We start from the raw sequence: 23,072 nt of genomic DNA, 5'->3' as shown, positions 1-23,072 counted from the left end.
CATATTGATGAAGGAAACATCCTTGAACAGATTCACCAAACTCCTCCCCATCCAAGCCCTTAACACTATAGCAGTCCTGTCTATGTTTGAAAAGTTAAAAAAAACCCTGCTGTCCCAACCCTTCAATTCTTGCACATAGCTGAGATCTCTCTACACAATTGCTCTTCAGTTTCCTGATGACTGCTGGGGTGCCTTTAGCATAATCAAGGTGATTATTCCCTTTTTATCTCTAAGTTCTATGCGTATAGATTCTTTGGGCAATCCTCTCTAAGTACTACCATGATGTTTACCCTCATGGAAAAATGTCAGTCGTCTTCCTCTCTGCCTCCATTTCTATTCTTCCCATAGCATCTGAACCCCAGAACATTGAGGTGCCAGTCCTGTCCATTCCTGAGCCATGTTTCTGGATGAGCAGTGATGTCCCAGTCCCATGTTCCCATGCATGCCCTGAGTTCATACACCTTTCTGTCAGATCCTTTGCATTGAAAGAAATGCAGTTTAATTCTTCAGAGTTACCTCATTCTCTGATTTGTTCTTGCTTGCCTTGTCTAAATAACTTGCTCTCTTTCCGAATAATTTCCGAACCATCCTCATTTCATTATTATTTAGGATCTCCACAATTGCACCCCCTCTCCACCCACCCCCCCACCCCCCACCCCACCCCCATGACATTGGTCCCCTTCCAGTTCAGGTGAAACCTGTCCCTTTTGAACAGGTCTCTTCTGGCTCAGATGTGATCCCAATGATCCAACACTCTGAATCGCTGTCCAGGACAACACCTCCACAACCACTGATTTATCTGCCCTATCTTCTTATCCTACTATCACTAGCACGTGGCACTGGGAGTAATCCAAAGATTACTACCTTTAAAGTTCTTCTTTTTAGCCTCTTACCTAACTTCCTATATTCACTCTGCAAATGTTTCTCTCACTATATTGTTCTTATCAATGTATACTGAAAAATGTGTTGCTGGAAAAGCGCAGCAGGTCAGGCAGCATTAAAGGAGCAGGAGAATCGATGTTTCAGGCATAAGCCATTCTTCAGGTATCCTGAAGAAGGACTTATGCCCGAAATATTGATTCTCCTGCTCCTTTGATGCTGCCTGACATGCTGCGCTTTTCCAGCAACACATTTTTTAGCTCTGATCTCCAGCATCTGCAGTCCTCACTTTCTCCTCCTTATAAATGTATACTACAACCTCTGGCCTCTCACTCTCCCTTCCCTGCCAATATGCTGCAGCTACTTTGAGATGTCTGTGATCTTGGCACCAGGGAAGCGATGTCAATACTGGTTCACAGCTGCAGAATTGCCTGTCTGTGCCCTTGACTGGAGAGTCCCCTCTGACAATTACTCGTTTGAACCTGGAAGCATCTGGAAGTTCTAAACGTAAATTGTCAGTAATCTCAAAAACCACATGATACTGCTCATGTATGAGTATCAGAGGAATGTGGAGGTTTGGATTTGTTTATTTAATGAGAGAAGTCACCACTGTCTCCCAGTCTCATTAGAGTGAGAGACACCCCTGGTGGGCGAGTTTACTCTGAAGGTCACCACTGCTCAGGCCAAGGGTGAGGTTCAGAAGGCAGGACTTATCTTGGTGACCTCAGCTACCATGGGAATTGAACCCAGGCAACTGAGCTAACCAAGCCCTACCCTGTCTCCACCTTGGTGAATAAATCCTCAGGCAAAGGAATGCCAACTGCTTGGGTTCCATTCCCTCACCAGCTGCAGTTATAATAAAGAATTCTCCTTCTCAACCTCTCCCCCTGCCCCACATTGAGATGTGGTGACTCTCAGGATAAATCAACACTAATCATCTCTCTCTCTTTCTCTCTCTCTCTCTCTCTATTGAGAGAGATAATGTATAAACTAGTATGGTTATGGCAATTTATAAAAATCAGAATGATTAACAACACATCGTTCCTTATTTCCATATCTAGGTGCTCCAAGGAAATGAAAGGGTTAAAAGTCTCTTGTACTGGGGGTACCTGTGGTGCCTGTGATCCCAGCACAGGGCTCCCAGAGGCTGACTGTAACTTCTTTCCAGACCAGAACCAAGTGACATCATCTTCAATAATGTACACAACAGGATTACCAGGGGTAAGTGGGATTATTAAGAGGCATGTCCCTTGCAAATTATTAATACCTACTTCTGCAAATGTTTCATGTACAAAGTCTTGCTGTTTGCAGAAAATGTTGCACATGCTGACGTCACAGAGTTTCCAAATATCCCAAAATACTGATATATACAGTATCCAGTAGACAATAAAATACAATAAAACAATTGTATTATTGATGTTTTACAGGAGATATAATGTAGTAAAATGAGGGACATAAATTTCTCAAATGGGCCCCTTGTTGTAAGGCCTCCTGCATTGTAAATGTTACAATACTGTGGATGTGTATTGTGGGAGCTGATACACATTCAGTGCAAACTTTACAGTCTTGGCAATCCTGTTTTCTATCGTCATCCTGTCAGTCTGCAGACCATTTTAAGTTTTGAGCTTTGTTTTACCATATCTACTTCACTTCACTTCTATTGTTTTGCACCTATAAACTGCAGGTAAATGAAATGTGACCCGCACTGGGTGACATGGCGTACAAAATTGTATACAGTAATCTGACCTGCAGAGTGCAGTGGTTGTTCAGAATACTTTGTGAGAGTCAGTGAATTTGCAAAGGCAAAGATGTGAATGGCAGGACTTCAATGTGTCCAATATTCACGATTCAAGTACAGCATGAAACAGATTTCGAGTTTACTTCACTCGATCCCACAGTTTGAGCTGCCCATTTCTCATATTGCTATTTCTGGTAGGTTTGACATTAAGCAGAGAAAATTGGCTATAATTCAATTAGAACTTTTTAACTGCATAAAACAAACTTTATTGGTGCATAGAACCGGGGGGTTTTACTCAAGTTGTATGAAACACTGAGTAGACTGTAGCTAGAGTCTTCATAGAATAGAATCCCTACGGTGTGGAAGCAGGCATTTGGCCCATTGAGTCCACACCGATCTTCTGATGAGCATCCTATCCAGACCCAACCCTATCTCCTTAACCCCACATTTCCCCATGGCGAATCCACCTAACCTGGACATTTCTGGACACTCTGGGCAATTTAGCATAGACAATCCATCTGAACCTGCACATATCTGGACTGTGGGAGGATACTGGAGCACCCAGAGGAAAATCATGCAGACATGGAGGAGAATGAGCAAACTCTGAACAGACAGTGCTGGCTGAAATTATGAGGTGTCCAAATAGAGTGGTTAGGAAAGAGTTATTTATGTTAGCAGGTTAAAGAAAAACACAGGGAATACAGATTTTAAAGTAAATCCTAGAAGGAATAAGAGAGTTGTTGAGTAAAATTCTTTTCACAGTTAGGGGGGTGTGATCTTTAACTTACAGCATGAAATGTGGTGAAGTTAAAATACTCACAGGATTTCAAAGAACATGTGGGTTTGCATTTGAGGGTCATAACCTGGAGGACCACAGGCTAAGAGGTGAAAGGTAGGATTAGATGGGATTGCTCTTTCTTTTAGCCAGCATGGACATGATCAACTGAATGGTCTCATTCTGTACCACAAAAATTCCTGCATTTCTCAAAGTTTCACTGTGTAGAGTTGTGATTATGAATAAAAAGTAGCACTTTATGTATTCATGGCTATAGTCTTCTCACAAATTGTGACTGTGTTTTTTTTAATTGATTTCTCAATTTTTAACAAACGCAGCATCAATTATTACCTCATAGGGAAGCAAGGCTTTAAAAGGACTGGAGATTACAGAGACAGGGTGAGGCAAGTCAAGCTCATAACTACCTCATACTGAAGGGAGCAAATACTGTCAACTGAGCTAAACTGATAGACAGAAATCAAAACTGGGATTTTATGATAAAGAAAACCTTTCATTTTGACCCAGAAAGCATCTATATCACACAGCTGGCTGTTGTTTTTAAAACTCTGACACTTGTTGCAACTGACCTTGTGTTCCCTTTGCAGGTGGTTGACTTCTGTGACAATAAGACACACAACCGTGAAGCTCCGAACATGCAAAACAAAATGTGCAGTGAGAGGAGCACTTGGGATGTGATCAGCAAATCGGATGATTTCAAGAACAGCCATCCAACTAATATCGCTTCACTTGAGCCAAAGTTTACTTTCCTGCATGCCAAAGACCGAGTGTTATGTTTAGTTCTTGATACTTCGGGAAGCATGAGTACGGTACGACAATATGATGTTCGTTCACGCTGACCTTATTGAAAGGACCATCACTTGGAATCCTTTGCTGACCATTATTCAGCACATAGAAAACAAGAAGTCTTTACTTTCATGCAAGTCCTGCATTTTATATAATTCTTATAATGGTAGTATCCTTTGGGTTGGGGCGGCCTGGATTCAAGTCCCACCTGTTCCAGAGGTGTACAATGACATCTCTGATGGGTCGCTTCAGAAGTTCATTATGGGCTTTCTCATTTCCTGCTCCATCTATAACAAACTACAATTCTGAAATAAAAATAAAACAAAAGTGCTGAAATACTCAGCTGGTTTGGCAGAATCTGAACAGAGAACTGAGCTAATCTTTCAGGTTAAGATGACCAAGAAACGGAGCATTTCTGAAACTTTACCCCATATGCTCAAGCCATCATTTCAATATGTATATGACCCTCTTTCTATGCAATGGAGGTGTGACAAATGGTGAAAGGGCTGTTCCAACAGGATTACTACTAGGACCATGATAGTTTATCAGTTAAAACCATTAATGACCCAGCCTCAGGAATCAAAAACACAATTTCAAAATGTCCAGATAATATCTTACTTGGGATATGTGGCTAATACAGAGGAGGACTGAGATGAAACACAGGATGACATTAATTAACGTACAGAATGAACATACAATTGGCAAATGGAATATTTCTTCTTGATCTAAAACAAAAATTGCTGGAAAATCTCAGCAGGTCTGGCTGTGTCTATAGAGAGAAATTGTTTAACCTTTTGGGTTCAATTTTGGAAACATCGTCTCTGATTTCTCTCGACATGCTGCTAGACCTGCTGAGCTCTTCCACCAAGTTCTGTTTTTATTTCTGATTTCGAGCAACCACAGTTCTTTTGTTGTTTTTATCTTTTTGATGTCTATTAGTATCCTCCCCACAGTTCACTATACTTCCAAGTTTTATGTCATTGAAAATTTTGAAATTGTATACGCTAAGAATGTCAGTAGTATAGATCAACATGCAGTATTCTTAGTAGTTAGGATACACGCCATATATAGCTTTCCCCAGAGCAAGAGGAACTGTTTGCAACTACTGCCCCCTTTTCTGTCACTCAGTCAATGTTGTATCCATGCTAATATTTACTTAATTAGTTACAACATTTAATGCAAACCTAATGATGAGACAGCTTGTTAAACACCTTTTGATTTTTACCATCAAGTATACTTTCCTGATCAGACCTCTACTGCCTTAAAAAAAACTTCTGCTCGTTTTGTTTAGCTCAGTTTGCCTTGAACAAGTCCCAATAAAAATTAATGCCACACGAGAATATGACAGATGTTGGAACTCTAAAACAAAAGGGACTCCTGTGAATAGTCACCAGGCCAGGCAGTGCGAGAAGACAAATAGAGGTTAAGATCTCAACCTGAATGTTAACCTTCTTTTCACAAATGCTGCTTGACTTACCTTCAAAGTTACAGCACTTTTATTTTATTTAAGGTAATTTCATGGGCCGAAGGATCTGCACTGCGCTGTAATGTTCTATTTATTTAATAAATCCTGCCGCCATTCCATAATTAATCCGCACGTGTCCAAGTCACAATTTGAATGTTACATAGAAATCCAACAATTTGAATGTCACATGTCTGTCATTGATGAAAACTGTTCCAGCTCATTTCCAAAAGCACTAGGATTAAACTGTCTAACCTGCAGTTGCTTAATATAATATTTTATCCGGATAGCCTTCAGCATTCCCTCAGTATTGCACTGGCATGTCAGTTGAGATAATGTACTCAAGTCTGTTTGGGCTACAATTCATGAAACAAGTGATTGAGATTTGTTAAATTTAATTTGAAAGGTTTATTCTCCTTATAAGCTTTTATACAGAGCTTACAAGATATGAAATGAAAACAGAAAACACAGGACAAACTCAGCAGATCTGGCAGTATCTGTATAGAGAAAAGCAGTGTTAACATTTTGAATTTGAATGACTCCTCTCAGAAAGATTATCCCTGTTTCTTTCCCCACAGATGCTGCCAATCCTGCTGAGTTTCTTTAGCATTTTCTGGGTCTGTTTCAAAACCCCAGCATCCACAGTATTTTGGTTTTATTTACTTTTACAAAATATGAGAATGACAAATGGTTTGGGAGACTGAGTTTTGAATTTGAGTTGTGTTCTTTGTGTTTGCAGGGAAATCGAATTCAAAGGCTTCAACAAGCGGCTGGGATATTTTTACTCCAGATCATTGAAGATCAATCACATGTTGGCATTGTTAGTTTTCACAGTTATGCCACTGTGATTCATGAATTGACAGTAATTGAGAGTGAGGACTCACGAAAAAAGCTGAAAAGTCTTCTACCCAAAACAGCTAGTGGTGGAACAAACATTTGTGCAGGGGTTCGAGCTGGTTTTCAGGTAAGTCAGAGACATTTGATAACTCATTACAGTCCACATCATTATTATATTTTTCCCACATTGACAATGAATAATGGCTTTACAGGTACTTCGTGGTGATGATGGTGCTACAAATGGTGATGAAATCATTTTGCTGACTGATGGGGAGGACAATGGGATAAGCAGTTGTTTCTCGGAGGTGGAACAAAGTGATGCAGTTATCCACACAATAGCATTAGGACCGAATGCAGACGCAGGGCTGGAACAGTTGTCATCAATGACAGGCATGTGACATTTACATTGTTTTGCTGATCAAGAATTAAACTTCAGTGGCAAATAGAGTTATAGAGTCATAGAGATGTACAGCATGTAAACAGATCATTTGGGCCAACCCATCCCACGCCGACCAGATATTCCAACCCAATCTAGTCCCACCTGCCAGCACCTGGCATATACCCCTCTTAACTCTTCCTATTTATATGCCCACTCAAGTGCCTCTTAAATGTTGCAATTGTAATAGCCTACATAACTTCATCTTGCAGCTTATGCCATTCATGTACCACCCTCTGCGTGAAAAAGTTGCCCCTTTGGCCTCTTTTATATCTTTCCCCTCTCACTCCAAACCTATGCCCTCTAGTTCTGGATTCTCTGACCCCAGGGAAAATATTTTGTATATTTACTCTATCCATACACCTCATGATTTTATAAACCTCTTTAATATCACCCCTCAGCCTCCGACGCTCCAGGGAAAACATCCCTAACCTATTCAACCTCTCCCTATAGGTCAAATCCTCCAATCCTGGAAACATCCTTGTAAATCATTTCCGAACCATTTCAAGTTTCACAACAGCCTTCCGATAGGAAGGAGACCAGAATTGAACACAATATTCCAAAAGTGGCCAAACCAATGACCTGTACGCCGCAACATGATCTCCCAACTTCTGTACTCAATGAAATACAGGGATTTGTTTAACAGGCAATATTAAGTATCTTTGAGTGCCTAGTTACTAAGATAAAAATATATTTCTGTGAGCTTCTTTGAAGATTCAGGAAAAAGCACCTGACCTTGCAAACCAGCAATGCCCCTGAAACAAACACAGAAAATACTGGAGAAACTCAACAAATCTGCAAAAATCTGTGGAGAGAGAAACAGTTAATGTTTCAAGTCCAATGTGAATCTTGTTCAGAATGTCCAAAGCTCAATAGAAAGATAATAAGAAACCCTATTTCTACAGCACTTGTAATAAATTCAGGGTGTACCAACATGCAGCCAAATAGATTTTATTTTCTTTAACTGAAGTCACTGTGCAATGTAGAAAATTGATTAATGCTAAGATAACCTCAATCTTGCGAAATATTTGCTCCTCTGAACTAGAGGTTAATACAGTGGAGAATTTTGCCCTATTAGTCCCTGTGCTTGTGACATCAGTACCTTTGTAATGAAGGATCCCAGACAGAAGGGTCAAGATGTGAAATCAGTTTGATAGATGCTGAAAAAACAATAAAAATGAAGCAAACATTGGGAGGATTTATTTCCAGGTCACCAAACTGGAGTGGTAAAATTGGGCCTGGTGCAAATCTGGAACTTAGAGATGTATTTAAAGAGGGAAATGTAATAATAATGGGCTATTTCAGCTTACTCACAGACTGGCTTAATGAGGGAGAGATTGAATACGCTGGGGCTATTTTCATTGGAGTGTCAGAGCTTGAGAGGCAACCTGACAGCAGTTTATAAAATAATAAAAGTTTAGATAGAGTTAGTGGTAGTTGTCTTTTTCCTAGGATGGGGAATTTCAAGACTAGGGAGCATATTTTTAAGGTGAGAGGGGAAAGATTTATAAAAAGACATGAGAGACAGATTTTTCACACAGAAGGTGGTTTGTGTGTGGAATGAACTTCCTTGGCAAGTGTTGGATGCAGGTGGAATTAGAAACATTTCAAAGACATTTGGATAGATACATGATTAGAAAATGTAGGTTTGGATTATGTTCGGTTTGGATTGGTTGGACGGAAGGGTCTGTTTCCGTGCCAAATGACTTCACAATTCAATTTCTATTAATGATTTGTATGTGAACATTGGCTGTACATTTAGTAAGTTTGCAGATGACACCAACATTGGAGGTGCAATGGACAGGGAAGAAGGTTACCTCAAAAATGGACCAATGGATCAAGGAGTGGCAGATGAAGTTCAATTTAGGTAAATGTGAGTTACTGCATTTTGGAAAGAACTTACACTTAATAGTCAGCTCCTGAGGAGTGTTGCTCAACAAAGAGACCTTGGATGGCAGGTTCATAGTTCTTTGAAAGTGGAGTTGCAGGTAGAGAGGATGGTAAAGAAAGCTGTTGGTATGTTTGCCTTTATTGGTCAGTACATTGAGTACAAGAGTTGTGAGCTCATTGTTGCAGCTGTACAGAACATTGGTTAGGATATCTTTGGAATAATATATACAATTCTGGTCTCCCTGCTTGAGGAAAAACTGTTGTGAAAGATGAAGGGATGCAGAAAAGATTTACAAGGATGTTGCCAGGGTTGGAAGATATGAGCTATATGGAGACGTTGAACAGGCTGGGGCTGTTTCCCCTGGAGTGTCAGAGGCTGAGGGGTGACCTTATAGAGGTTTATAAAGTCATGAGGGGCATGGATATGGTGAATAGCCAAAGTCTTTTCTTCAAGGTAGGGAGGTCCAAAACTGGAGGGCATAGGTTTAAGATGAGAGGGGAAAGATTTAAAAGGACCTAAGGGGCAACATTTTCATGCAGAGGGTTGTGCATGTATGGAATGAGCTGCCAGAGGAAATGGTTGAGGCTGTTACAATTCTCTATTCAAAAGACACCTGGATGGGTTTATGAGTAAGATGGGTTTACACATATGGGCTAAATGCTGGCTAAGGGGCCTAGATTAATTTAGGATATCTAGTCGTCACGGAGGAGTTGGTCCGAAAGATCTGTTTCCGTGTTGTATTTCTCTATGACTCCATGACTCCAATACAAAGAGGCTACAAGAGAGTTTGTACAGGCTATTAACCAAAGCAGCTGATATGGTATATCAATAAATATGTAGCTATTCACCTCAGTAGAAAAAGCAGGAAGACAGAATATTTCTGAAACAGTGAGAAGCTGGGAAGTGTAGGTGTCAAAGGGATCTATGTGTCCCTTTTCATGAATCATTTAAAGTTAGCACACAGGTGCAGCAAGTAATTAGGAGGGCAATGGTATGTGGGCCTTCATGAGATGGGGATTTGAATACAGAAGTAAAGATGTTTTATTGAAGCTGTATAAAGTCTTGGCAAAATTTTGTTACTTATCTCCAAGGAGGGATATATTTGCTATTATGACAGTATAATTAATGGATGTTCACCGGATTAATCCTTGGGATGATGGGGTTGTATTACAAGGAGAAATGGAGGACACTAGCTATGATCTCAGTGAATGGTCAACTGAACCCATATCTCCTGAGTTATAGAATCACAGAGCTGTACAGCACGGAAACAGACCCTTCAGCCCAACTCATCCATGCCGACCAGATATCCGATATTAATCTCATCCCATTTGTCAGCATTTAGCCAACATTCCTCTAAGCCTTTCCTATTCATTTACCCATCAAGCTACCTTGCCCATTCTCATCACCCAATAACCTGTGATTTAATATCACCCCAAATAATTTCATCAGCAGATGCTTTTACTTTTAATTCTGATTATCATCGGTTTCATGATTAGGTTGTGTGGTTTAAATTTGTGCAAAGTTTTTTTCCCAATCAGTTGTGAGCACAACATTGATCTTATTATTTCTCATGTTCAATCTTTAGGAGGCCTGCAGTATGCAGCTACTGATAAATTGGATGAAAATGGATTAGTTGATGCTTTCACTGGATTAGTATCAGGAAATGGGAACATGAGTCAACAGTCAATCCAGGTTTGACTATCCTTCAGAGAATGACTTTGATTTTTGTTGCTGCTTTCTGATAGCAGGTATGTTGGTGTTTTAAGATGACTGTTTTGATTTCTTGCAGCTGGAAAGTTCTGGAAAGAGCATTGCAAGTAATGACTGGTTCAATGGTACAGTTTTCATTGATAAATCGGTTGGGAAAAACACGTTCTTTGTAATAACATGGGGGGATGGCACACCACAAATGTTTATCCGTGATCCCAATGGAAAGCTTTACAGAAATGGAAACTTTGAGATGGACACAGTCTTGAAGACAGCTCGCCTTCCAATTCCCGGCCTGGCACACGTACGGTTCTGATTGGACTGTGTGTTTCAATTTTCTTTTTGCTTTAACTTTGATCTCCTTCTTTTCAATTACAACGGGGTGTTTTTACATCAGTCAGGAGCCTGGATGTACAGCATACAAAATGGAGTTGGAATATCTCAGGTTGTAACGATAACAGTAACATCACGGGCAGCAGATGAGAACGTTCCGCCTGTCACAGTTAACGCGCACCTCAATCAAGACACAACATCTTTTCCAAACCCACTCATCATTTTTGCAGAGGTCAGCCAAGGCTTCCTGCCTGTTGTTGGAGCCAATGTGACAGCCACAGTAGAGAGGGCTGTTGGTCAGCCTGTGAATCTTGAGCTGTTAGACAATGGGGAAGGTAAATACATCTGTCACTGTAGAAGCCAGTTAGCAAATGGTTATATTTCATTGTGACCAAAGTAAAATATTATCATTAGTTAACATTGGATTCTACATTTTACAATTGATTTTGTCTTCTTATCTTTAGGTGCTGATGCTGTTAGAAATGATGGAGTTTATTCTCGGTATTTTACTGAATTTCTTGGGAATGGGAGATACACCATTAAAGTGTCTGTACAAGGAAAAGATGGAATAGTAAGGTTTTCAACCAGGAAGCAAAACCATGCCATGTACATCCCAGGATATGTTCAAAACGGTAAGGTATTGATGGACACATGTACCTACCTGTTACTGCAATATGTTATTGCCTGAGTCAGCCCCTAAACCATTTGTACTTGGAAATGTCATCAATCACAAACCCAATGACAATTCCAGTGCTATATCAGACAACCTCCTCATGTGCATTATAACCCCAAAGGGTGGTGGGGGTGTGGAATGCACTGCTTGGGAGGGTAGTTCAGGCAGGAAACCTCATAACCTTTAATAAATTACTCAGTTGAACACTGAAGGTTATAGGCCAAGTGGTGGAAAATGGACACGTGTAGATTTCAAGTAGTTTTTGTTGGTTCGGACTTGATGGGAAGAAGGGCAATGTCTGATTGTGTGAAATCAGTACTACCTTCTCAAGAGTATGTAGGGATGGGCAAAAAATACTGACCCAGGCAATGAAATGCGCATCCTGTGAATGAATGAATAAAAGAAGTCTTGAATCTCCATTTACCCAAAAGCTGCATTCCTGTATGAACTAGAATTAGAATTAGGTTTTATTGTCATGTGTGCTCAAGAACAGGGGTACAGTAATACAATAAAAAGTGTACAATGTCACCATCTACCTAATTTCTACAGAACTATAATGTAGAACATTTTGCTTTTTTCATTATTTTTCTATTTTTATACCAAATCGATTTTCGTTTCTAAGATTTGTACCGAGGTAATTTGTATCTCAGATGGTTCCATTTTCATTGTACTCCTGTAGTTTTGTACTTGAATACACGTAAAATAAAGAAATAAATTTAAAAAGTTAAAAATTACAGCCCTGTTTGAGTACAAAGCCATGAAGTGATAGTTACTCATTATCCCTAACCCCACTGATTGATATCAGTTTGCAGTCCCTCAATGCATCAAATCCCAGCTCCATTATACTGATGTAATGTGGAAGCAGAACACACACCTTCAAATAAGCACATTGTTACTGACCCAACATCTCAACAGCCAGGCATCAGTCTCCTCAGGAACATGTGTGGAGTTTGGATTGGACAAATCCAGTGTGGGTACCTGAGGTACATGTGGAAACATGACTTATCCGAGCCATCTAGAGAACGTTTTCAAACTTTTGATTCTTCCATTGCTGACCTCTTATGTATTCCCCTTCTTCACCCCTACCCCCACCTCCCTTTCCCCTGCCACTGGTGAATGTGCATTCAAATAGGAATGTGTGAACATGAGAGGCCATTCGGCCTGTTGAGCCTACCCCACCAATAAATATGATCATGACCAACTGAACAGCTCAATGCCTTTTATTCACCCCATAGTCAAAACTCCTGTATGTTAAATACCTCCAACCCAAGACCTGGACTACCCTCTCTAACTATTTCTCTTCCATAAGACCTTTGTTAAAGCCCACCTATTGAGCAAACCTTTCGACATCACATCCAACACCTCTTTCTTCGTCTTTACATGAACTTACTGACTATGTCTCTGTGAAGGTGTTTTTCTCTAGTTTTATTGTTTAAACACATGACCTTGCAGTAGTAATGGCTACAGCACTAGACAATAATCCAAAAGTGGAGGCAATGCACCAGTACAAAACAGGCCCTTTGACCCATCAAGTCTGTATGCCAAAAATATACTCCTACCTATATTTGCCCACACCAGACCCATAGCCTGAATGTGATGATACTTCAGGTTCTCATCCACGTACTTTTTAAACAACTGTCAGAATAAAAAGATAAACCATCAAATTAAACTTGTCATTTCTGAGTAATATATAAATGACCAAACTCTTCCTTTAAACAAAACACAACTGCTTCATGAATGCCATCATTCAAAAAGCCAATGCCCTGTGATTTAATCTGGTAAACCATTTGGATTATAAAACAATGAAAGTTAGTAGAGTCAGAGAGTCATAGAGATGTACAGCACAGAAACAGACCCTTCGGTCCAACTCATCGACGCAGACCAGATATCCCAACCTAATTGAGTCCCATTTGTCAGCCTTTTGCATATATCCCTTGAAACCTTTCTTATTCATGTACCCATCCAGATGACTTTTAATTGCTGTAATTGCACCAGCCTCCATCACTTCCTCTGTTATCTCATTCCATACACGCACCACCCTGTGCATGAAAAAGGTATCCCTTAGGTCCCTTTTATATCTTTCCCCTCTCACCCTAAATCTATGCCGTCTAGTTCTGGAGATCCCCACCTCAGGGAAAAGGCTTTGTCGATTTTTCTGAGCCATGCTCCCATCATTTTATAAACCTCTACAAGGTCACCCCTCAGCCTCCGCATTCCAGGGAAAACAGCCCCAGCATATTCCGCCTCTCCCTACAGCTCACACTCTCCAACCCTGGCAATATCCTTGTAAATCATTTGTGAACGCTTTCAAGTTTCACAACATTCACAAGGAGACCAGAATAGCATGCAACATTCCAAAAGAGGCCAAAACAACATCATATACAGCCGCAAAATGACCTCCCTACTCCTGTCCTCAATACTCTGGCCAATAAAGGAAAGCATACCAAATGCCTTCTTCACTATCCTGTCTACCTGTGACTCTATTTTCAAGGAGCTATGAACCTGCACTCCAAGGTCTCTTTGTTCAGCAATACTCCCTTGGACCTGATCATTAAGTGTATAAGTCCTCCTCTGATTTGCTTTTCCAAAATGCAGCACCTCGCATTTATCTAAATTAAACTCCATCTTCCACTCTTCAGCCCATTGGACCATCTGATCAAGATCATGTTGTAATCTGACGTAACTTTCTTCGTTACATTCCACTACACCTCCAATTTTGGGGTCATCTGCAAACTTATTAACTATACCTCCTATGTTCATGTCCAAGTCATTTATATAAATGACAACAAGCAGTGGACCCAACACCGATCCTTGGTCACAGGCCTCCAGTCTGAAAAACAACTCCATCACCACCCTCTGTCTTCTTCCTTTGGGCCAGTTCTGTAGCCAAATGGCTACTTCTCCCTGTATTCCATGAGATCTAACCTTGCTAACTAGTCTCCCATGTGAAACCTTGTTGAACGCCTTAGTTAAGTCCACTGCTCTGCCCTCATTAATCCTCTTTGCTACTTCTTTAAAAACTCAATCAAGTTCATGAGACGTGATTTCCCAGCACAAAGCCATGTTGACTATCCATAATCAGTCCTTGCCTTTCAAAATACATGTAAATTCTGTCCCTCAGGATTCCCTCCAACAACTTGCCCACCACCAGTGTCAGGCTCACTAGTCTATAGTTCCCTGGTTTTTTCTTTACCACGTTTCTTTAAATAATAGTACCATGTTAGCCAATCTCCAGTCTTTCGGCATCTTATCTCTGACTATCAATGAGAAAAATATCTCAACAAGGCACCCAGCAACCACCTTCCTCATTTCCCACAGAGTTTTAGGGGACACCTGATCCGGTCCAGGGGATTTATCCACTTTGATGCATTTCTAGACATCTAGCACCTCCTCCTCTGTAATATAGACATTTTTCAAGATGTCTCCATCTATTTCCCCACATTCTATACCTCCCATGTATTTCTCCACAGTAAACACTGATGCAAAATACTTGTTTAGTATCTCCCCCGGCTCCTGCAGCTCTACACTTAGGCTGCCTTAGGCGCATAACAGGCCCTTCAGCCCTCAATGTCGCACCGCCCTATGAAACCAACCTGAAGACCATTCAAACTAATCTATTCCATTTTCATCCATATGTTTATCCAATGACCATTTAAATGCCCTTAAAGTTGGCGAATCTACTACTGTTGCAGGCAGGGTATTCTATGCCCCTGCTATCCTCTATGTAAAGAAACTACATCTGACAACTGTCCTGTATCTATCGTCCCTTAATTTAAAGCTATGTCCCCTTGTACTAGCCATCACCATCTGAGGAAAAAGGCTCCCACTATTCATCCTATCTAATCCTCTGATTATCTCATATGTCTCAATTAAGTCACCTCTCAACCTTCTTCTCACTAACGAAAACAGCCTCAAATCCCTCAGCCTTTCCTCATCAGACCTTCCTTCCATACCAGGCAACATCCTAGTAAATATCCTCTGAACCCTTTCCAAAGTCCACAACCGCTCATAATTCAGGGATCAGAACTGCACGTAATACTCCAAGTGCAGCCGCACTACAGTTTTGTCCAGCTGTAACATGACCTCATGGCTCTGAAACTCAATCCCTCTACCAATAAAAGCTAACACACTACATGCCTTCTTAACAAACCTATCAACCTGGGTGGCAACTTTCAAGGATCTATGCACATAAACGCCGAGATCTCTCTGCTCATCTACACTGCCAAGAATCTTACCATTAACCTAGTACTCTGTATTCCTGTTGCTCTTTCCAAAGTGAATCACCTCACACTTTTCCACATTAAACCTGTTCACTCTCCCTAGTTACCCTTCTGTCCTTAATGTATTTATAAAAACCCTTCAGAGTCTCCTGAACCCTATTTGCCAAAACTATCTCATATCCCCTTTTTGCCCTCCTGATTTCTCTCTTAACTATACTCCTTTATACTCTTCAAAAGATTCACTCGATCTCTCCTGTCTATACTTGTCAAAAGCTTTCTTCTTTATCTTAACCAAACCCTCAAATTCTCTAGTCATCCAGCACATTGTCCCCTGTAATATGCACTATTCTGCCAGCCTTTCCTTTCATCTTGATGGTAATATACTGTCTCTGGATCCTTGTTATGTCATTTTTGAAGGCATCCCATTTTCCAGCCATCGCTTTACTCGTGAATATCTGCCCCTAATCAGTTTTTGAATGTACTTGCCTAATACCTTCAAACTAGCCTTCCTCCAATTTCAAACATCAACTTTTAGATCCGGTCTATCTGCTTCCATCACGATTTAAAAACTAATAGAATTATGGTCACTGGCCCCAAAGTGCTCCCCCACTGACACCTCAGTCACCTACCCTGCCTTATTTCCCAAGAGTAGGTCAAATTTTGCTTCCACATACTGAATCAGAAAATGTTCTTGTATGCCTTTCACAAAATCCTCTCCACAGAGTCATTGAATCATAGACATGTACAGCATGGAAACAATCCAACTCATTCATGCCGACTAGATATCCCAACCCAATCTAGTCTGGCCTGCTATCACCTGGCCCATATCTCTTCAAACCCTTCCAATTTATATACCCATCCAGATGCATTTAAATGTTACCATTCTACCAGCCTCCACCGCTTACTCTGGAAGCTCATTCCATACACGGACAACCCTCTGAGTGAAAAAGTTCCCTTAGGTCTCTTTAATATCTTTCCCCTCTCACTCTAAATCTATGCCCTCTCCTTCTGGACTCCCCCACCCAAGGGAAAAGACTTTGGCTATTTACCCTATGCAAGCTCCTCATGATTTTATAAACCTCTATAAGGCCACCCTCTCAGCCTCCAATGCTCCAGGGAAAACAGCTCTAGCCTATTCAACCTCTCCCTATAGTTCAAATTCTCCAACCCTGGCAACATCCACGTAAATCTTTTCTGAACAAGTTTCACAACATCTTTCCGATAGGAAGGAGACCAGAATTGCATGCAATATTCCAGCAGTGGCCTAACCAATGTCCTGTATAGCTGCAAAGTGATCTCCAAACTCCTGTACTCAATGCTCTGATCAATAAAGAAAAGCAAACCTTCACTATGCTCAAGGAGCTATGAACCTACACTCCAATGTCTCCGTGTTAGCAACACACCCAGGATCTTACCATTAAGTGTATAAGTCCTGCTAAGACTTGTTTTCCCAAAATGCAGCACCTCGCATATATCTAAATTAAACTCCATCTGCCACTTCTCTGCCCATTGACCCATCTGATCAAGATCGCCGTGTAATCTGAGGTAACCTTCTTCGCTTTACACTGCACTTCTGCACTTCCAATTTTGGTGTCACCAGCAACTTACTAACGAAACCTCTTGTGCTTACATCCAAATCATTTATATAAATGATGAAAAGTAGATGAAAAGTCCATATAAACCCTTAAAACTATGGCAATCCCAGTCTATATTTGGAAAGTTAAAATCCCCTACCATAACCATCCCACTATTCTTACAGATAACAGAAATGTCCTTACAAATTTGTTTCTCAATTTCCTGCTGACTATTAGGGGGTCGATAATATATTCCCAATAAGGTGGTCATCCTTTTCTTATTTATCAGTTCCACCCAAATAACTTCCCTGGATGTATTCCCAAGAATATCCAACCTAAGTGCAGAAGTAATGTTAATACTTATCAAAAGTTGCACTACCCCTCCACAATTGCCTCACTTTCTATCTTTCCTGTAGCATTTGTATTTTGGAACATTAAGCTACCAGTTCTGTCCGTCCCTGAGCCACACTGCTGTCATTGCTATGACATTTCAGTGCCATGTTCCTCAGGCCTTTCCTGTTAGGCCTCTTACATTGAAATAAATGCAGTTTAATTTATCAGTCCTACCTTGTTTCTGCTTTGTTCCTGACTGCCTTGCCTGTTTGACTTGCTCCTTTTCCCAATTGTGCCAGTCTCAGATTGATCTCTTTCCTTTCTTCCTGGGTCCCATCCCCACCACCTTATGAGTTTAAATCCTCCCAAGCAGCTCCAGCATATCTCCCTGCAGGTATATTTGTCCCCTTCCAATTCAGGTGCAATCCGTCCTTTTTGTACAGGTCACTTTGACCCCTAAGAGATTCCAATGCTCCAAAAATGTGACTCTTTCTCCCCTGCACCGGCTTCTCAGTCACACATTCATCTGCTCTATCCTCCTATTCTTACCCTCACTAACACATAGCACTTGTAGTATTCCAGATATTACTAATCTTGAGGACTTCCTGTTTAAATTCCTGCCAAACTTTCCATATTCTCTCTTCAGAATCTCATCCTTTTCCCTTCCTATGTCGCCGGTTCCAATGTGTACAATGACCTCCTGCTGGTCCCTCTCCCCTTTGTGAACATTCTGCACCCTTCCTGAGACATCCTTGATCCTGGCACCAGGGAGGCAACACCCTATTCAGATTTTACTCAATCAATCGCTTGGAACCCAATGTACCCCTCATTATACTATAGGTTCTCCCAATATCAGAAAGTTGGCTGTTCATGGTACATTTCCCCGAGTGTCCGTTATCCCCTACGTTTTCCAAAACAGCATACTTGTTTGAGATGGGGATAGCCACAGAAGACTCCTGCACTACCTGCATACCCCCTCCTACCTTTCCTAGAGTTAACCCACACACTTGACTGTATCTGCAGCTTTTCTCCCTTCCAATAGCTGCCATCCATCGCACCCCCTTAGCTCTCGTAAATTCCTCATTGCTTCCAACTGTTCCTCCAACTCATCCATTCAATCTGTTATGATTCGCAACCAAAGACATTTTCTGCAGACATAATCATCAGTAACATGGAAAATCTCCCTAAACTCCCATATCCAAAAGAAAAACCATATCACTCTACGAAAAGCCATCTTTGCTCCCTCATAATCTACAGACCCAAAAAATAGCATGGTCTTATTGTTCTAAAAAGAACTGCTCCAGGCTAACTTAATATTTATGGCTTACGTTTTTAAAATTTAATCAAGAGACAGATCTCAATAAAACATATAATCAACAAAGAACCCATGCTACTGACTAATGTAGATATACAGCAAGGCTACAATTAAACATTATGCACTTCCTGTACTGTGAGCTCTCCCATACAGATTCCTCCAAGATCAGTTGTGAATTTCGCTGTTTGTTACGTTTCCCTAGATGCATTCCAGTGTCAATGTGCAATAGGTGTATTATTTAATCACATCCTGCAACCATATATAAGCAGTTGAATTCTTTGCATCTAATACAATTACTTCCACTTGATAAGTTGAGCTGGGGATGACCCTTGGATTCATTTGATCTGACTCTTCAAGGATAAGAATCTGCTGCAGGAGATTATTCTAAACTTGCAGACAGGCTGATTGGCTGAGATTTTGCTCTGGTACTGACACTGAAATTGTCAGTGTTCACATCAAAGGCCCATTGATATTGATACCAACCCCCTCCTTAACAGTTCTGTGGGTGTAACTACATTACATGGATTGGGCAGTTCTAAAAGGCAGCTGGCCATCCCTTTCTCTGGGGCAATTAGGAACGGGCAACAAGTAGTGACTTTGTACCGACAATCACATCTGAAGAATAAATGTTAAAAATCAACTTCCAAATATTTTGCTTCTTTCTGAATGTGTCTTTCTTCACTTTTCTCGCAGGTCAAATTCACCCCAACCCACCAAAGCCTCCAGTGGACCGTAACGATTCTCAGATACAATTGGGAAGCTTCAATAGAGTGAAAACAGCGGGAGCTTGTGTTGTTAGTCAGGTTCCTGCTGGAACTCCACCTGATGTGTTTCCCCCAAGTAAAATTAGGGATCTTCGGGCAGCAATTGTTGGAGACGCAATACAACTGAAATGGACAGCTCCAGGCGATGACTTAGATCAAGGAACTGGTAATTTAAATAATATTTCAATACATATATTGGAAGAGATTCCATTGCTGGGTTCTCAGCTCATTTTATGTCTCATTGCCTCCATCACATCATCAATCAGTTGTTCAGTCAGTTTCATTGTTTAACTGGAAATAGGGTGTGATTTTTGCCATTTGTGTATTTAAGTTGTTGACAAGCACTGCACTCATTTAGCATTTCCTAAAAATTATATTACAAGTGAATGAGTGTACTTTTATCTGAAATCTTTAACTTTCCTTATTTTTGTTGCAAAAACCATTATCATAGAATCCTTGCAGTACAGTTAGAGGCCATTCAGCCCATTGAGTCTGCATGAAGCACTCAGACCACTCACAGGAGTGAGCAATACCATTGTATTTACGGGAATACTCAAGGCAGTCGAATTGTAATGGGGTTGGGTGTAATTCAAATATTGAATGTACATTTCAATGGGAGACCATAATATAATAAGACAATAAGAAATAGGAACAGCAGCAGGTCATTCAGCCCCTGAAACCTGTTACAGCTTCGAATGGAATTACGGCTGATCCGACATTCCTTACCTCCACATTCCTGCAATTTTCCATAACCCTGGATTCCCGTCCCGATCAAACCTTAAACAGACACCAGAACTCTGACTCCAGAGCTCTCTGTGACATGGAGATCCAAAGACACCCAACCCTCAGAGATGAAAAAAAATCCTCTTTATCTCAGTCTTAAATTGGCATACTTTTATTCTGAGACAATAAACTCTGGGTTTATTGTCTAGATTCTAGATTCTCCCGTGAGGGGAAACATTCAACCAGCACTTACCCTGTCAGGTCGCTTAAGAATCCTAAATGTTTCAATGACATTATATCTCATTCTTCTAAGCACCTGTGAGTAGAATTCCAAAGTATTCAACCTTTGCTCCTAAGACAATTCCTCGATATCAGGGATCATCTTGATGAACCTTCTCTGAGCTGCCTTAATGAAATAAAATCTTCCCTTCAATAAGAGAGAGTCTGAATGAGATATCAAGAATTGTTCGGCTGAATGGTCTTCTCTTGTTCCTGTATTTTTAAACCTCTCAGTTTAGCTCCTTATTACCATTTGCCTCACTTAACTATCTAACAAACCTGGCAGTGTGTAAGAGGATAATGTCAAGAGCCTGAATAATACATTCACTTGCTTTTCTTTTCTTGCAGCTTCCTTTTATGAAATAAAATTCAGCAAAAGCTTTGCACAGCTGAGGGATGACTTTCCAAATGCTCAAAGTGTAAACACCACAGACCTGAAGCCAAAGGTGGCTAACTCAGAGGAATCGTTCACAGTATCTGAGAACATGGAGTTGAAAAATGGGACAGTAATCTACTTTGCAATTCGGGCATTTGATAAAGGAAACCAATCTTCTGATTTATCCAATATAGCACAAGCTGCTTTAATTTTGGCTAGTCCACCTCCCACATTACAACCAACCCAATCTTCCCAGCCAACCCAATCTTCCCAAACAACCCAATCTTCCCAGCCAACCCAATCTTCCCAAACAACTCAATCTTCCCAGCCAACCCAACCTTCCCAAACAACCCAATCTTCCCAACCAACCCAAACCTTCGAACCAACACAACCTCATAATACTGTAGTCATTAACATTTCAGAAATTCTTGTTATTGTTGGTATTGTTGTCATCGTTGTCTCCTTGATAATTTCCATCACTGTTTGTGTTGTGACTAAAAAACGTCAGGGCAGAGTATCACCCAGTTAGGAAATGTACAGCTGAAGCCAGAGATAATCAGCAACGTCATCAAACTTCAACAGCATTCAATTTATAATGGTGCAACTTAATTCATGTTGAAAATTTGTGGCCAAAAAAATTGAATGTTCCGTGAATATTGAGCATTCCTCCTGATGTTGAGCTGAGATTGTGTCACATCAAACAATAATGGTGTTTAAATCCAACCTGTATAAATTAAATTTAAAAGTAAAGTGTCTTCCTGTTAAAGGACTGACAGAATCTAATAAAGTTTTGCTGTGCAGTATGAGATTTGAGCAGATTCTTTATCCTTTACTGATGTTTCATTTTCTCGCTTGTGGTTGGAATCTCATATTGTTTCCATTTGGCCAAAGAAAATTTGCCACCAACTTCAATATGAATCCATTTTGGGGCCAGCAGGGACATCAGCCGATGGAAAGCAACAATTTAAAACTGGAAGCCTCTTATTCTGAGTCCCAATCTAAATCTTGGTCCTTCAGGAACACCTTTCATCAGGAAGACATCCATTTCTGTCATTGAGAGATGGAGTCATACAGCACGGAGACAAACCCTACGGACCAACCAGTCCAGGCCGAACAGAATCCCAAACTAAACTAGTCCCACCTGCCTACTCTCCACACCTTTCCTATTCATGTAGTTATCCAAATGTCTCTTAAATGTTATAACTGTACCCACATCCACCACTTCTGCAGAAAGTTATTTCCACATGCAAACCACCATCTGTGTAAAATAGTTGCCTCATGTCTTTTTTAAATCTCTTCCCTCTAACTTTAAAAACATGCCCAACAGTTTTGAAATCCATCATCCTAGGACCATTCAGCCCATCGGGTTTGTGCCACCAAAGTGAGATAAAGCTATAGAATCCTTACAGTCTGGCTGCAGGTTATTCAGCCCATTGAAGCCACATTGATCCCCGAAGAGCGTTCCACCCTGACCCATCCTATTCCTGTTTTATCCCCATAGCTACTTTGCATTGACTGCACACCCCTGGACACTATGGGCAATTGAGCATGGTCAATCCACCTAACCTGCACCTCTTTGGACTGTGGGAGGAAACCAGATCACCCATTGGAACCCCATGCATGTCTAAGGCTGGAATCAAACCCAAGATCTTGGTGCTGTGAGGCAATGGTGCTACCCACTGAGCTACCGTGCCACCCTATACTAGTCCCACTTTCCAGCTCTTGGCTCATAGCTTTGAATGTGATGATGATGGATTGCACCCTTTACACACCTCTAAAACAATAATATTTGGTATGCTTTCTTTTATTGGTCAGAGCATTGAGTATAGGAGTTAGGAGGTTATGTTTCAGCTGTACAGGGCGTTGGTTATGTCAGTTTTGGACTATTGTGTGCAATTCTGGTCTCCTTCCTATTGGAACGATATTGTGAAACTTGAAAAGTTTCAGAAAAGA

At 40.8% G+C, this 23,072-nt stretch overlaps 1 protein-coding gene across 1 annotated transcript in view; it reads left to right on the top strand.

The window, feature by feature from the left end:
• Positions 1 to 23,072, top strand: part of LOC132818553 (calcium-activated chloride channel regulator 1-like) — a 37,187-nt gene that overhangs the window by 9,401 nt on the left and 4,714 nt on the right. Inside the window, exons 5-15 of the mRNA XM_060829611.1 lie at positions 1,941 to 2,100; positions 3,998 to 4,219; positions 6,398 to 6,622; positions 6,708 to 6,885; positions 10,408 to 10,514; positions 10,612 to 10,833; positions 10,927 to 11,197; positions 11,327 to 11,494; positions 19,671 to 19,907; positions 21,092 to 21,333; positions 21,448 to 21,600. Coding sequence (XP_060685594.1) covers positions 1,941 to 2,100; positions 3,998 to 4,219; positions 6,398 to 6,622; positions 6,708 to 6,885; positions 10,408 to 10,514; positions 10,612 to 10,833; positions 10,927 to 11,197; positions 11,327 to 11,494; positions 19,671 to 19,907; positions 21,092 to 21,333; positions 21,448 to 21,600 — 2,185 coding nt within the window. The remainder of the gene's footprint in view (positions 1 to 1,940; positions 2,101 to 3,997; positions 4,220 to 6,397; positions 6,623 to 6,707; positions 6,886 to 10,407; positions 10,515 to 10,611; positions 10,834 to 10,926; positions 11,198 to 11,326; positions 11,495 to 19,670; positions 19,908 to 21,091; positions 21,334 to 21,447; positions 21,601 to 23,072) is intronic.

The sequence above is a fragment of the Hemiscyllium ocellatum genome, chromosome 9 (genome assembly GCF_020745735.1).
Source record: "Hemiscyllium ocellatum isolate sHemOce1 chromosome 9, sHemOce1.pat.X.cur, whole genome shotgun sequence".
NCBI classification, from domain to species: Eukaryota; Metazoa; Chordata; class Chondrichthyes; order Orectolobiformes; family Hemiscylliidae; genus Hemiscyllium; species Hemiscyllium ocellatum.
Note: the sequence above shows the minus strand (reverse complement) of the source record. Positions and strands in the feature narration are given on the sequence as shown.